This window comes from Neofelis nebulosa, chromosome 12 (assembly GCF_028018385.1).
Source record: "Neofelis nebulosa isolate mNeoNeb1 chromosome 12, mNeoNeb1.pri, whole genome shotgun sequence".
Classification (NCBI taxonomy): domain Eukaryota; kingdom Metazoa; phylum Chordata; class Mammalia; order Carnivora; family Felidae; genus Neofelis; species Neofelis nebulosa.
The window spans coordinates 18,373,658-18,390,371 of record NC_080793.1 but is presented as its reverse complement, the minus strand read 5'-3'; the positions used below and the strand labels follow the sequence as shown (position 1 = coordinate 18,390,371).

The 16,714-nt window shown below is 49.4% G+C and overlaps 1 protein-coding gene across 4 annotated transcripts in view; it reads right to left on the bottom strand.

Moving 5' to 3' along the window:
- ASTN2 (astrotactin 2) overlaps nucleotides 1–16,714 on the bottom strand; it is an 885,184-nt gene that overhangs the window by 224,547 nt on the left and 643,923 nt on the right. For all 4 annotated transcript variants that reach the window (XM_058694362.1, XM_058694365.1, XM_058694363.1 and 1 more), the window contains one exon: nucleotides 14,097–14,276. In XM_058694362.1, the coding sequence (XP_058550345.1) occupies nucleotides 14,097–14,276 (180 nt within the window). The remainder of the gene's footprint in view (nucleotides 1–14,096; nucleotides 14,277–16,714) is intronic.

The window sequence follows — 16,714 nt, the reverse complement described above, 5'->3', positions numbered from 1 at the left end:
ACTGGACGCCCTGGCCAACAATCCAACCCATCTCTACATTCCTCTGTACTCTTGGGCCATTGCCAAAGATGTGTTCATCTGGTCCAGTCAGTGGGTGCAACAGTCCTCCATCTAGGATCTCTGGAAATCTCTTGTGTCACAGATACCCGAAACAAATCAAGATCACACATGTCTCTACACAAACTAAATCGATAACAAAAGTCCTCACTAAGACACTTTATCGCCTTCAGAGCTTCAGACATTATTGATAGTGATCAAAGCACTCATTTCATTTCTCAAAATACACAGCGTTGGGCTCTTATATAAGGCATTTAGTAGAATTTTCATTTCCCTTACCACCCTCACACTGCAGCCCTCATAGAGTGCCATAATGGCTTACTTACACACGTTCAAGTTCAATTAAATGAATCATAGCACATTTCAGTAACCAAACATCCAGGGTGAATTGTAATGATTCTGACTCCATATTTGATGCTTGGATTCTGACAGCATCCAAGCCCCGCTACTCCCCACTTCCCCATCAGCCCCTCATTTGGCAAACCCAGGTGCTCCCACTCTTGGTGCCAGAGGGAATTTCAAACAGTGGAGACATACCCCAACCCCCCTGCCCATTATATACTAGCCAGGCCAGTCTCCTTGTTTTCTCAAGCCGCTTGGGACCTTCGGGAGAGCAGAAAGCCTCATTATGTGAGCGATTAGCCCTTTTATATCTTGATGTGTGGGCGGGAGCATCAGTTCTGTGGCCAAACTGCATGCATACCGGGTGGGAGTCCATCCCACTACTGCCCTGTGACGGCACACTTCAGAGTATGATAAATTGAGTTTTATGAATGTAGTTTATGAGCAACCACATGAATAAGACTGTTTCTGTGAAATGACACTTAATATCTAAACTTGAGAATAAAAACCCTAACTGTCTCAGGCCCAAGGACCTGAAACTTGTTTGCAAGCCTGATGATTCTAGAGCAGGGTTAGAAATAAACTGTAAATATCGTGGCTCAAAGGGTGGAAAGGGAGCGGGCATGCTTCGTATCTCCCCTGATCCTGGCTCAGGGCTGGATGCAGGAGAAGGAAGCTTGTGCCGATGGATGTGCTGGAAGAAACGTGTGATCCATACACAGATGGGCCATCCACCCTGCACCTCCCATAAAGGCTACTTAATTCTTAGCTAAATTAAAGGTACAAATGCTGAGGCCAAAGCCCTAGCAGGATGTATTCTTCTCTCCTGCTCTGGCGTCGATGGCTGCACAGGCCCTTCTCCCTCCTCCATGAAATGGGAGACGTTAACGCCAGCCTACCTAACATGCACTATCCCACAGCATTTTACAGAAGGAAAAGCTGGCCAGAAACGAGAAGCATGCACAGCCCCTCTAAATGAAATAAAGCCGCTCTAAAGAAAACCTCAGAAACAATACTGGGCCCAGGGCTGGGGGGGGGGGGGTGGTGGGGAGGGTGGGGAAGGCTGCTCCCTGAGGAGACAAAAGGGGAGCTGTGTCTTTATACAAGGAGCTCTGTCTCCTATGACGGTTACCAACCGGGTCCCAAACCTGCATTTTCGGTTTGTTTGTTTTTTCCCCTCATTACCAGTCTGGGGTATGTCCAGCTGCCCACTTTGTACTGCCAATCGGAATGTGAACTGTGGGCTGCTGTGCTGGATGAAGACCTCCCTGAGAACCCTCACGCTCACTGTCCTCAAACCTGAGCTCCGCTCTCCAACACCGGCTGACCTTCCTTTGCTCTACTTTAAGAAACCCTTCTGGGGCGCCTGGGTGGCTAAGTCGGTTGAGCGTCCGACTTCGGCTCAGGTCATGATCTCACACTCTGTGAGTTTGAGCCCCACGTCGGGCTCTGTGCTGACAGCTCAGAGCCTGGAGCCTGCTTCCGAGTCTGTGTCTCCCTCTCTCTCTGCCCCTCCCCCGCTCATGCTGTGTCTCTGTCAAAAATAAAAATAAACATTAAAAAAAAATTAAAAACAAAAGAAACCCTTCAGCGCCCCCATTTCTTACCCATTTATTTCTGTTTTCTCCAGCTTCACGACTACGAAATGTTAAGCTGCTATCATTTTTCTCCTGAAACAAGGCTACAACTTCCTAACTGATCTTCCCGGATGACTCTTATCTAGCATCCCGTATACACGTCCTTCAGTCCCAGGTCCAGCCCCACCCTGCACCAGCCAGAATCAATCGTTTTTTGAAATGCAAATTAATATGACACAAAAATCTTTAAACGACCTTAAACGGCTCCTACTAAAACGGGCGCATTTCTTAACATGGTCCACGCATCTAGGGGGATTTGGCGTTTATCTCAGCTCCTCCCTAGCAATCTGCTCCATACACTTTTTGTCTCGTATCTCAGGGCCTTTTCTGTACACGCGTGTCTTGCTACCTGAACCTTCCCCTCTCCCTACCCACCTACGTGGCCTAAACCTTGCCTCCTGCAGGGTTCCTGGGATGCCCCTCCTGACCCAACGCACAGTTTGAGTCGGGTGTCCAAGCCACGCTTTGTGTGGCTGCTGCTCCTAGCGTTTCCACGTTGCATTGTGATTTCCTCATTACCTATCTCTCTCCAAGTCTGGACTGAGCTCTGCGAAGGGAGAGCCACGTTGAATTTGGTGCCTCATTGGCACAGAGTAGACACTAAAACTGTTGCTGGACAAAACCAGGGCAGGGGGTCGGCTTCGCTCATACGTTAATATAAATGAACACTTTGTATTGCATTTAGCCCCTGCTGGCTGTGCCCCCTTGTCCCCCTCCCACCAGCTGCCTCCCTGAATCACTGACAGTAGGTGGGACAGAAAACGGGACATTGAAAGTGGGAGGCATGTTTACCTCCGATTTCATTTTCCTTGAAGAAGCTTCTCAACGAGACAATAATGAAAAGTCGTGTTTCCTTCTGGAAACTCAACCCAAACTGTGTCTTTGTGCAGAATCACCGGAAGAGAAGGCTCAAAAAGATACCTTTGACGTGTGGTATGTACATTATATATCTCAATAAAGCTGTTAGAAACAAAAAGGAGATACCTTTGGACAAAGGGTCTCTTAACACATCTTCTTGGAATGAGAAGGAAGAAAGAAAAGGGAGCTGGTTTGAGTCCTAACCCTGTCACTAGTTTATAGTTCCCTTTGAACCAGTTTTTCATTACCCATTTCATCATCTACAGTTAATAGATTTATTGAATTAAGGGTCTTTCCGGTTGTGAATTTCAGTGATTGTGGTGCCTCAGACTTCAGGGACTTCTTGGACCAAGATCTCTAAAAGAAGCCTTCCATCGGGCGCCCATGGAATGTGAGGAAACAGAAGGGCAGACTCCAAGAGTCCTACAGAGGAACACTTGGGGTCTAGGGCTTGTGTGTCAGATGAAGACCAGCTCCAACCCAATGGATCAGCGGTCAAGTCAATCTCTAAGACCTGGCTCGAAGCCTGCGCCCCGACCCAAAGCCAGGGTGTTGATAGAAAACAAGAATCTGGAACCAACTGACCGACATCATGCAGGCTAGAATCATGCTGGTCTATCTGCCTCTATTTTTTCACTCTTCTGATGAAGTATGTCTACCTGTTTCAAGAGGAAGAGAAATGCCTCCCAGAGAGGACACTTTTTGGAGTGCCCACTGTGGTTAAGTAACAGCAAAACGTAAATGGTGAGAGGCCCTGAGCAAGAAAAGAAAGAAAGGGAAGAGCAGGTATTTCCACCAGCTATATGTCTCTGGATTATATACATCCCCCCTCCCACCCCAGCACCTCCTGAGTCTCAGTTTCCTAGGCAGGAAGACACCAGCTTCAGAGGGTTTGTTGTTAGGATTCACTGAGATCCTGTATGCAAGGTGCCCAGCATGCCTGCTGGCGTATAGTGGTTCTCAGTACCTGGCATCTGTTCTTACAGGGCTGAAGTAGGGCATTGGGGCTCTAGAGTGACACAGTCCTGGGATAGAATCCTGCCTCTGCCTATTACCAGCCATGTGACCTTAAGCAGATGAGTTTTCTCATTTGGAAGATGGACATAATACTCTGGACCCTGCCGCCTTCTCATGAAGACAATGCAAGATCATGTGATTAACTGGCCCACAGTAGGAACTGCATACGAATCAGTCATCATTGCCCATTCCTCCGCCATCCCTTTCCCCAACGCACACAGCCCTACACATCCTTCTCGTGTATTATAAGCTCAGTGCCCAGCTGTGCAAACACTCCCCTGTGCCCCACTGCTGGGTTCCAGGCTGTGCTTTTTGATAATTTTGCTCCCCTCCCCACCCCAACCACCCCCAGGTTCAGGCAGGACTCAAATTCAAGCTGGCAGATCATCCAGTGGGAAACAGCCAGGACTTCAGGCTTATCTAGGCTTCTGTACTCAGGACTGGAAAGAGCTATACCATTAAGCTTTTTGTTTTGGGAAACTGATGGTAATAACAATCATCACTGACTCAACTGCGTCTCACAGTAATAAATGATCACAATAACAGCTCGCATTTCCTGAGTATTTCTTATATGCCAGGTGCAGTGATTATCACTTTATAGTCATTGTTTCTGCTAATTCTGCTAACAATACTGTGAAGCAGGCATCACTATACCCATCTTGAAGATACCCTGAGACTCAGCAAATCAAAATGCCTTGCCCTAGTCACACATCTGGCAAACGGGGCAGAAGACTCACGTACACCGGGTATGTATGATGGTATTTGTTGAAAGGTATGCTTTTGATAAGGAGGGGGGAACAATGACTGATTTGAGTTCCTACAAGTCAACTCATCACACGACCTCATGCCATCTTCATAATAACCTTGATACTTTCCTAACTATTCCCCAGGTACCTCTGCAACTAGCCCCGTGTGTTGACTCCATTGCAGGCATTTGGAGATGCAGCCTTGCCCTTGTGCGAGAGAACTCAGCTATGGACAGAGGCAATGGCAGTTTCTCTAACTACTTGGAAGACTAAGCAACGGAGATGTTCAAAGATCTAAAAAAGAAGCCAGTGGTGTCCCTAAAGAGCACCTGGAGAGATTCAGGCACTGTTGCTGCAAATTGGCCTGAGAGGACTCAGCATTCACCAGGCTTTCCCACACCCCAGATTCACGTCTTGTCCCCTGCAAATCCCTTCTCTACCACCCCAGTCTGGCAAATGCCCATACCCTCCCGGGCTCTGCTGGGACATCTCCTCCAGGAAAGTTCCCAGCCACCCTACGTGGTTAGGGGCCAGTCTCCCAGGCTTGCTTCCTTCACTCCTGACCCTATACACACACACACACACACACACACACACACACACACACACAGTGCACACACGCACATGCGCATGCTTTCCTTTGTTGCAGCATTTATCAAAAGGGTTGTAACTGTCTATCCACCTGTTAATCTTTCCTATTTGGCTGTGAGCTTCCTGAGAGCAGGGGGTGGGTCTCACTCACCTTGCAGCCTCAGCACCTGATACAGAACCTGGCATATCCCAGGAGCTGGACCCACTAGTGGACCCCCTAGTGTGGAAAGATGGAGGGGTGAGAAGGTATGAAGGAAGAACAGGAGAGATAGAGCGGCAGGAAACACACCCCGTGCCGTGACATCTGTGAGTGAGGCTGCTCTCGGGTTGATAGGTTCTATCTGCTGCTGCCGACCTGGGGAAGGCAAAAGCTTCCCTCCGTGCACCAGGGTTCCTTCCAGACCATTCTGTTCTCACTAAGGGGCTGAAGGCAGAGAGAGAACAAAAGCCCCATATTCATCTCCAGGGAAATTCCACATTCTTAGTGCAGGACTGATGAGAGAGAAGGGTCCCTTCGGACAGCCCCGCTCCCTCAGTCCCTGTATCACCTTCCTGGGAATAGGCCTGTGATAGCAGAACAAGTGTGGTTTTGCCCCTGGCCGAATAGAATCAAGGGTAACCAGCTTAAAGCAGTATCCACCTTGTATTGTTGCCCTAGGGGGAAGGACAACAGGGGTGGTCTCCAGGGCTTCAGGGGAGGATGTATTTGTGTGTGCACATACCCTAAAACAAGAAAATATGCAGTCTGTCAACCCATAACTCTGCCATCTCTGAGGATATGGGGGGCTTTGGCAAGCGGGAGACTTTGAATTTGCTCTGAGTTTTCAGGAGGGTGAAGAAAAAAAAAACAACGCTGTTAGTTGGTTATTATGTTGCAACTATAGGTTCTAACAGATTGCATAAGCAGACCTCAACTTTCCCATCTGTAGAATGGGAACAGCCAGCCCAGATGAGAATAGAGAATGCCTTATACAAGAGTCATTGTTTCTTCCTTTCATGCCCATGGTAGGTGTCGCTAAGTGACCACTGGATTCCTGTCACCAAGCCTGGTCCTGACCCAGGATCTCTTTCCGCGAGCGTTCCAGGCAGCTACTACCTTTTGATCAAAACCGGCGCATAAGGAGAAGCTCACCCTAGCTGGATGCCTGCCAAGGCCTCTTCCAGCTCTGACGTTTTAGGGTTTGGCTTTGTCTGGCAGTGCTGTGGCTAAGCTAAGACAGAGAATTAAGCTACCAGAGGGGTATCGGTGCATAGAGTACCTCCTCCCCCGCCCAAGCTGAGGGCCTACACTCTAAGTCTTTGCTTCCCTCAGTTCTTCCAGTGGTGGATAAGAGAAACAGAACAGGAGTGCAAACAGCTCCCCTGGGTCTCATGCCAGCCAGCATCTAGAGAGTTCTCTGAGGCCGCCGTGCTATGCACACACAGGGTCTTCACGATTAAAGCAGCCTGGGTTCAAATCCCTGCTCTGCCACACTCCCTGGTGCGAACTCCCTCAGGTCGCCTTACCCTTCTGAGCCTCAGTTTCCTCAAGCATGAAATGCAGATAGCAACGCCTCCCTTCCAGGCCTGTTGTGCGAGGAGTACATTGGATGAAATAATGTACGTGAGAGGGCTCTGTGAGTTGCTCTGCGCCGAGCGCCGTGAAGGATTATTATTCTTGGTACGCACCAATAGGAAGAAGACTAGGGTGTTCCGTTCCAGATGGACTCAATCTAAAGCGGGGAACAAATGCTTTTTTTGGTAATTTCATCTGGTGGAAATGGCAGTCTCATGGGCCTATTTGTGTTTAATGAACCACATCCTGTATCGTCTTTTTGCAAGGCTCTGAGGAGAAAGAAGTGGGTTCCCTCCTCTGGCGTGCTGCAGACTAGCGAGTGAGTGTCCAGCTCTCCCTTAACCTCCCCTGACCGCTCTACCCTCCCCTCTCCCTCAGAGCTAGATGCCTCCTACAAGTAGCTGTGTCGAAGCCACGGTGCAAGGGGAAGGGAGAGGTATCCTCAGCCACATCCCACCACCTGGCTGAGACCCTGGCATAGATGGATGTGGACAGGCTCTATCCCTGACTCCTGCTGTAGTTAAGGAGCGTGAGGCTGTGTGTGACTGAAAGGCAGGCAGCCTGGGGCAGATGGGGCCCGAGGAAGGGGCAGTCATTTGGGGACACAGCAGATCTGGGAGGGCCCTGAGGCCGTGCAGAAGAGTCTGGAAATTAACCTCAGGGCAAGGACACAGCACCCAGGAGTTTTCATTCAAGAAGTGGCATGAAGGAATGTCTGTTTTAGAAACATCCCATGATGGTTGGTTTTATGTGAAATCCTGCCTGAGCCATGGGGTGTCCAGATATTTGGTCAAACACTATTCTAGCTGTGTCTGTGAAGGTGTCTTGGATGAGATAATCAGAAGACTAAAGCAGGCTGCCCTCCCTAATGTGGGTGGGCCTCATCTAATCAGTTGAAGGCCTGACTAGAACAAAAAGGCTGACCCTCCCGTGAGAAGGAACTCCTCCTGCCTGACTTTGAGCAGGAACGTCATTCTCTTCCTGCCTTTGGACTTAAACTGAAACATCGGTTCTTTTTGGGTCCCAAGCCCACCAGCTTTGGAATTAGAACTTATACTACCAGCTCTCCTGAATTTCCAGTCCGCTGAACAGATCTTGGATTGAAACTTAGCCTGCACAATAGCATCAGTCACATGAGCCAATTCCTTATAATAAATCTCTCTCTTTCTCCGTGTGTGTGTGTGTGTGTGTGTGTGTGTGTGTGTATCAAATGTATCTTTTACATGAATATTACATATCCATCCAACCAACCATCTTGTTGGTTCCATCTCTCTGGAGAGCCCTGACTGGTCCATGTCCTGAGGGCTGCTGTGTGGTTTGGATTGATGGGGGACAGGAGTGGATGCAGGGAGTCCAGGTAGGATGTCAATGCTAGAGTCCAGACAAGTCACGATGGCAACTTGTGACAGAGCGACCGCAGTGAGATGGAAAGAAAAGGGTAAATTCAAGACCTAACTGGGAATTAAAATGGATCACATTTGCAAAATGGGCGGGGGGAGGGAGAGGGAGACATTAAGAAGGACTTAGCAGGGGTGCCTGGGTGGCTCAATCAGTTAAGCGTCCGACTTCGGCTCAGGTCATGATCTCACGGTCCGTGAGTTCAAGCCCCGTGTCGGGCTCCGTGCGGACAGCTCAGGGCCTGGAGCCTGCTTCGGATTCTGTGACTCCCTCTCTCTCTGCCCCCCCCCCCCCACTCACAGTCTGTCTCTCTCTGTCTCTCAAAAATAAATAAATGTTAAAAAAAAAATTAAAATAAAAAAAAGAAGAAGAAGAAGGACTCAGCCTTCTGTCTCCCTTCCCAAGATCCAAACAGATCATGGCACGTTTTGCGAGAACACCGGAAATTGCTAGGTTGTCTAGGGTGTGTGGGGCAGAGTTTGGGCGGGCAAGGGAGCTGGCATAACAGCAAATACCAGAGGAAAGCTTGGAGGCGCAGGTGTGAAGTGGGAGTCATCAATTGTAGGGATGGTGACAGAGTCCCCACAGAGGGGAAGGACAGTCCAAGAAGAGGGCCCAGGCCAGGGTCCTGTGCAGCCACACGAACTGGTTTGGCATAGGAGGATGCAGCAGACAGAGAAAGGAGCCGGCAAGAAGGGAGGTGGCCAACAAGGAAGGTCTGGTGCCATGGAAGCAAACACAGAAAGCGCCTCAAGCAGGAAGTGGTCAACTCTGTCAACTGCTAACACAAGGTCAAGCAAACGGGACCTGAAAACTGCCCCCGATGATTGAATCTACAGAGAAGTAAACCGGTGCCCAGGCAGGTCTCGGCTCTGAGAACAACTCCTTTCATGTCTGGTTGCTGTCTTTGAAGCAAGCTCCCTCAGGAAACTGAAAGCCCCAGAGAGTTCTCCAGCCCGCATCAGCCCCTTGGCCACAACTGTCCTCACAAAAGGAGGTGACATTTGACTTTCTTTCCCTTCTCTTCCCCCCCACCTCAACCCCTGGGCTGCCTTTCAAACAGCCAAAACTCCTTTAAAGAGGAGTCTAGGAATGCCTCAGCTGACATTCAAAAGTGCATTGTAATTCAAATGGAAATGCAGAAATTCATTCCCTTGGACAGTCTTGGGAAATTATAATAGAGATAAAACAGCTTTTAAAGGTGGCACCAGGCATTTATCTGTGAGGACATCTCTATACCATGGACTATCCCAATCTTAACTCAAGAGCAGTATAACCTTCACTGGAAGATGTCCTTTCACAGGGTCACAGAGTCTATAAACTTGGAAAAGTCATATTAATTGCATAAATTTTCTCTTCTACACTTTCTTGGTCTCTCCTTTGGGTATCTGTGTGTGTGTGTACCTTGGTTTGCCTTTGCCTATCTCTCATTTTTTCTGATTCCTCCTACCTCCTTCAGTTGGTCTCTGTCTCTCTTTCACACACGCGTGTGCACATGTGCACGTACACACACACACACACACACACACACACACACACACACACACACAAACGCAGTTACCTGAGCAGACATGGCAACTATGGTGGGGAAGGAATGGGTTGGATCAAGATGATAATTAGGTGCCCAGCTCAGTGCTAGATGAGTCCATCGATACGCTATGCTTTCATGGGAGCCCGTGTTCTGCATATGAGGAAACTGATCTAGAGAGTGAATCAATTTGCCCAAGAACACACAGCTGGTAAGAGGTAGAGCTTGCATTTGAACCAGAGTCCATCTGATTGCAAAACCTCTGCTTTATCTCCGAATGAGGAAGTCTTTATCCAAGGTAGCCAGGGGATAGATAACTTCATAGAGAGAGTTCTTAATCATGATAAAAGTCTCATGTATCAAGGTCACAGCTAAGCAGAATATGTGAATATCAAGTCAAGGAGTGAAATGGAGGCCCAATTGGGAGAAAGGTAGCTTTTTAAAATACACACATATCAAGACCACAGCAGTATTTAGTGAAAAGTGAGCTGAGGCAAGAGACTCAAAACTCCATGTGGTCCTTGGGGCACCACCTGGGAGGAGAGGTGAAGGTCAAAGGAGACGGACAGGCTAAGCAGCTTCCACACTAAGCCTGCCTGGGCCTGGAGGGTCCAGCGATGATTTTGGCTACTCTGGTTGCCTTCTAAGGTCCAGCTCTTCCTGGGTTCTGACAGGCACCATCTAATTGGCCTGTTTGGTGCTCTGGTCCCCTCCAGACCGGTGAAATGCTGACCAGACCCACTTGGTGGTAGAAAGCCCCACCTCCCTGCCTAGACCTTTCTAGTCCTGCTTGGCATACCCAGTCCCCCTCTGGAATCAGTGTCACAAGGTGGGTCTGTTACTTTAGCATTCACTTTGCCCTACTGCAGGGAGAGCAATACATAGACTACCCCCCTCCCCGCTATCTGCATCACAGCAGATGTTAACTGATCATAATGTTCTTGGCCAGTGACTTCAATGAGCTCCATACAGTGGCCTAGACAAGCTACTCCCTAACTGATCAAAACTGGCACATGAAAGGAAAGGTATGGGCCATCACATGATAGTGACTGGGTTCTTTACCATGTGTCAGTCCCTCCCTCTTTCCAGCTATTTACCAGTGAATTAAAAAAAAAAAAAGTCTACAACAAAAATGGTAAAATGTTGAAAGTCTAAGACAGACTGGTGATGAACAACAGGGGACAGTGCCCACATCTTGTCTACTGCGGTGCCCCTAGCACCTGGTGTGAGGTCTGCCAAGAAGGAGCATTTGGGTATTAGTGAATTAAAGAATTAATGCATGATAAATGTGACTTTTTTCTCCCTGTGGAATGCACACTTAGAAGCACTTAGGGGAATAAAATGAACCTCTCATGAGGATATTTTAATCAGGCACATTCACCCCAACCCCCTGGGCTTTCCAGTGATTTTCCAGTGGCTGCTTTGTGTCACAACAGGAGCCAGAGCCCCATGATTAGTAAATCTGGAAAGGCTGGGGCATTTATTTGTAATTTCTGGGGACACAAGATCTAGGGAACACTGTACTCAGGTTGGAATTCAAACACCATCTCATTCACTAACAAACTGTGTGGCCCTGACAAGCCCCTTTTCTTCTCTACACTCCAGGTTCCCCTTCTTTAAGATAAGGGGTGAGTAGTATCCTTGCTTTCTCTGCCTCCGGGGGTACGTGGGAGAACCAGTGGAACCATACTCTGTGAAGTGCTCTACTCATGTCTGTGCTCAATACCCATGCCCTATTGGGTCTTTTTTCTTGACCTTCTCTTCCAGCCTTGGTCTTTCCAGCCAAGGACAAGCCATCATGTGGAGCTAACCATAGATTTCAAAGACTCCAGGAACCCCTCCGCCCCTACACTCTCTGGTTGGAAGGATATTTGCAGGGATTGTCCTATTATGCTGACACAGGTGCGTCACAGGGGGAAGTAAGGGCTGAGTTTACACGTGAGCCAGGAGTTGTGGCCAGGACCAGAAATCCTCAGCAGACGCCCACACGTTTCGCTTTATTTTAAGCTACAGTTTTTCATGTGCTTACTCTATGCCAGACATCTTACCTGTATTATCTCATTTCATTTTCCCAACAGCCCCACAAGGGAATTACTATCTCTCATTTAACAAGTGGGGGCACTGAAACGTAGCAGTTACTTGCCCGAGGTTACCCAGCAGGAGGCTTGCAAGCCTGTCTGTCCAGCTCGGCCCCACACTAGCTCTCCTCTTCCCACAGCTCTGCCACCAGAGTGATCAGCTTCCAAACCCAGATCCACCCTGACCTGCTTCCCAGGGAGCCCTTGTTTAGCAAGCGCCCATGACACAGAGCTGATGGCTGGGGAGAGAAAGGTCACCTGCTATCTCTGAGCCCAGAGTTCTTTCAATTCTTTGGGGTGTGGGGGGTGGAATCCCCGGCTTCTCAGCTTCCCACTTGCAAACATCACTCCCACATTTAAAAAATAAAACCATCGTGTTTAATGTGCCATCTAGATCACAGCAGGTGGACAGAGAGAGGAACGCACACGTTAGTGTTAAGGTGGCCTCAGCATATTCCTGTGCTCTTCTTAGGGGCAAGCCTAGATGATAGAAGAAGGAAAAGCGCCTCAGCACGGGCAGCCCAGAGAGAAAAACTACCACACCAAGGGTTCCCAGCAAGTCTGTGGCAAACCTGAAGACTCTGGAGTCTTAAAGGGGCCCCCAGATGCCCTTTCAGGCCTCCTCTCTGCCCCCAAACCATCTGACTTGCAACAGAGTCCATGCATTCACTGTATGAGGAGTGGGATTTTCTGGAGTGCAACAGTCCAAGGCCTGGAAGCAGCTGACGTGGTACTTAGCATGAGAGTGCTGTCCCAGGCCCCAAACGCGGGCCGAGGCGAGTTAGTTCAGCGGCCACAGTGAGCGAAGCTTTTTATAAACATAACCTAATTGTATTACTTCAAAGTCCTGAAGCTTATTGCCCTGCTTAATGATGTGTCACGTTATTTATAGGGGAAGACAACGAGACTTCTATTGATTTAATGCACTTCCTTAAAGACTGTCATTGTCACAGCCATAAAACAGAGCTATTCCCAGACAACTCAATTATGTCCCCCGCATCTATAAACCACCCTGTGGCCCACACAGTTGCACACAGGAGGCAGGGAGAGGTGAGACCATGGTGGGGGTCTCAAGGCCCCAGGACAGAAGGAAAAGTTCTAGAGATGGCAAATGCAGGTGCAGTGGGGCACCATCCAGTCAGGGAGGAGGGGCGGCATGCAAAACCCTTGATGGGGAGCTTGAAGCACCCCACTTCGTCTTGGCCCACCCAGCGGAGCTCTGTGATGCTAAGCAAGCTTCCTCCTCCCTCTGGGCCTTAGTTTTCCCAACTGCAAACTTGGGTTGCTAAGCCCAGCGAGACGTGTAAGGTCCCTGGTGGCCCCCATGTTCTGCGGGTTTGAGGGTTACGGCTGATCCGGTTCTTGAGACAGAGCTGAGCCATGTGGCGACGGTGCAAGCACATGTTTAACATTGCTCCCCACCCTTTCCATCCATCGTCCATCGAGAACTCTTCTTTCTCAGTTGATCGATGATAACAGTAACGAACGCTAACAGGAAGCAATTCTCGCCCTGCTACTTATTAGCTGTGTATCTCTGGGCATTTGACTTGGCACAACTGAGACGCATTTTCTCCCCTGTGAAATGGGGATGTGAATACACAGGCCTGTTAACATACCTCATTCATGTATGCCATATGCCTGTCTTTCTCAAAATGCTGCTACACAAACTACTACCCTTTAATGTGGGAGGCAGACAAGAACAGCTAAAGTGCTCATTTCATAGGAAGGGAAAACTGAGGTGGGAAGGGAATGAAGTTCCCAAGGTGGGGTGGTGGAGACTGGTCTCCTGCATCTGATCTGGGGAGTTCCAACTCTGGTAACAGCTGAGGATTGAAGGGAGATAAGATCTGGTGACCCTCCCTGAGGACAGAAGGCCCTCCATGGGACAGACTCGAAACTGTGCCCTCAGACACAAAGAGATGGCTGCCAGGCTTCCAAGCAGCCTGGAGAGAAGAAGGGGTCAAGGAGATACCACTCCCACCCCTCTAACTCTCCCCCAACAGTTGTTTCAAGGGGAGAGAGCTGGGAACAAGGAGCCTGCGGGAGAAGACCAGAGTTCTGGAGTGCTGACCACCACCTTGCAGCCTCAGAAAATGCCTGAACTGGAAGAATCCTGAGATATCATCATACGGCCCCTTATAGGGTCAGTGGTGCAAGGAAGCCCAGATTGGGGCGGGGACCGCCTAAGGGCACACAGCCTGTACAAGACAGAGCCAGGATTTAGCCTGTAGGAGCCTTACCTCCACACTCCACCCAGCTGCCAACTTCAGCAAGCATTTGCAGGCTTACCTTTCTGATACTGGAGCCACAGCTGCTGCTGGACCTTCTTGCTGGGGAAGTGAATGATACAGGTGAGCTCGGAGCCATAGAGGGCCTCTGCGATGTAGTGGGAGCCATAGTGCTGGATGAAGGAGAGCAGCTCCTCCCGGCTGCTCTCCCTGGTCAGGATCTTGAGGACGTTGGTGAAGCCTGGACAGAGGAGGAGCAGGGGGAGGTGGTCAGATTTGGGAGGCCAGTGGCTGCCAAACTGTAAGTGGCAGGGGGCTCTTTCCAGCCAGGTTTGGTGCCTTATCCCTCACCACCGCATCAGCCTGCTGGCTGCACGGGTCTGAACATACGGGACAAGTTCCCCTTCGCTCACACGGCAAAGGTCGGTCCCTGTGGTGGACCCACAACTGAGAGGGGAACAACAGCGGAGTAAGGCCAAAAGCCTGGCGACCTAGATCATGGGACCTGAAAGTCATGATCATGAAATCAAAGTTGATGTCTGTCCCGAGCAACTAATGTGTACCAAGCACACTGCTCACTGTTTTGCCCACTTTGTCCAACTTAGTTTAGGCCCCAACAGGGCACCCCCCGCTGTGTACGTGAGCAAGTCAAATCTCAGACTATAAATCATTTCCTTGGTCTTCCAGCCAGAGGAGCTAGGATTCCCAGCCCCTTCTGCTTTCACTCCAAAGCATATGCACTTCCCGCGGCATCCAGTCACCCAGGGCTTGAACTCTCCATGGCTGGAGCCCTGGGGCTGCACTGGCCTAGGCTCAGCAGATACTCTCCGTGCTAAGATTTGATCCCTGGCTTAGCTTCCTATAACACTACTTTCCCTTCTGCCTCTGCCTTTGCCTTCCCAAAACAGTGGTATGTTCTCTCTCCTGACGTGGCCAAGGGCTTCCTTTGCTGCTCTACTGTCCTTAGTCCTGTGCCAAAGAGACCTAGGTCCTCAGTGCCCAGCATGGTGCCTGCACAGCAATCACTCAGCAACTGCTATCCCCCCCTCACCTTCCCCCGGCAGGCAGGTCACCAAGCTGTGCTTCCAAGAGCCTTAAGTCCTGTGTGGGCTCCTTCCTGCTACTAGATGACCAGTCCAGTGACCTTACCTGGTATTCCAGGCCTCCAAAGGCATCTCCCATGAGCCACCTACATCAGGCCAAATCAGCCAGCCAAATCAGCCTTCTGATTTCTCCTAAATGTGACCTGAGATCTCCACCATCCTTTCTTCACGTACATCCCCCGACATGCAACACCCATACACATTCACACCACCACCCACCGGAATGGCCTCCCCACTTCTTCCCTATGTCCTCCCTGTGCACGAAGTCCCCGGAAAGTCACCCCCACCCTCCCAAGAAACCATTCACACAGTCCTGGCCAGCCGCACCTACACTCTGCACCGCCAGGGGGCGCCACCTTGACGGCAGAAGCTAGTCCACTCGTCTTTGAGTCTGGAAACGCGTCCTTCCCCACCCCCGCCCCACCCCGGTACAGGACACAGGTCCTGGGACAAGGCGGGGACACCAACCACCATTCTTCCAAGAGCAGTGGATTCTGTGCCGCATGAAAGTACAATGTAAAACAGCAAGCAAGCCCTTCTCCAACAGTAGAAATGAGCTGCAGTTTGCCAACACTTGATTTACAAGGGGTTCCCAGGAGCATCATTATCGATTAATTAAAGCTGATACACCTTTGTAGTTTTAACACAAACATCGCAGTCTCATTCACAAGTGCCGTGCAAGAGTGTGGGTGGTAGGGAAAACAGAAACATGCCTCAAAAGAATGGCTGTTTGATTAGGACAACCCCTCTCCATCAATCTGTTAACTCATACAACTGGGTAATTAATGCAGCAGTGTTAATGATGAGATCATTTCTCTTAAATAATAAATAACAACACCATGGAGATGACCTGTGGCTCTTTATCCAGGCAGACAAAACTGTAATCAAATCCCTGCTCTGCTCCTGTTCGGCCACTTACTAGTGTGACCTTGGGCAAGTTACTTAACCTCTCTGACCCTCAGTTTCCTCATCTGGAAAAAAATGGGATAAATAATGCCTTCCTTGCAGGACTGATAGAAGTCCTAAGATAAAAAAAAAAAATCATTAGAAAGGACTTAGCCAACATCAGCAATAATCACTATTTGTATTTCCCAGATGGGAAAGTCCCCTGATTCCTAGACTAAAAGAGTTCCGTGTTGCTCGTGAACAAAGTGATATTGAAAAAGATAAGAAAAGATGTGGCAGTAAGTAGGAGACACAGGGACAATCATTCAGTGGCAGCGTTATGAGTTACAGCCGGGGTAGAAACCCCCATCTTTCCAGAAACTTGCATTCACTCTGAATTTTCCAGTTTTCCTTTTTTTTTTTAAATTCCTTTATCAAACAAGAGTGCCAACAATGTGTTGATTCTCTGTTAGTTACAGAGAATACAATAGAGGATACCGGAAAGAACAGGGCCTACACCCTACCCACAGTTCTTGGGTCAGGGGAGAAGACAGACAAGACTCAGATATGCACCTAGCACTTGTTAGTGCTTTAATACAGGTGCTCACAGGGAATATCCGGAGTTACTCTGAGGGGAATGGAGAACACAGGAGGGGTCTTGCAGCACTGCACGATGTGTTCCCTGGGCCAG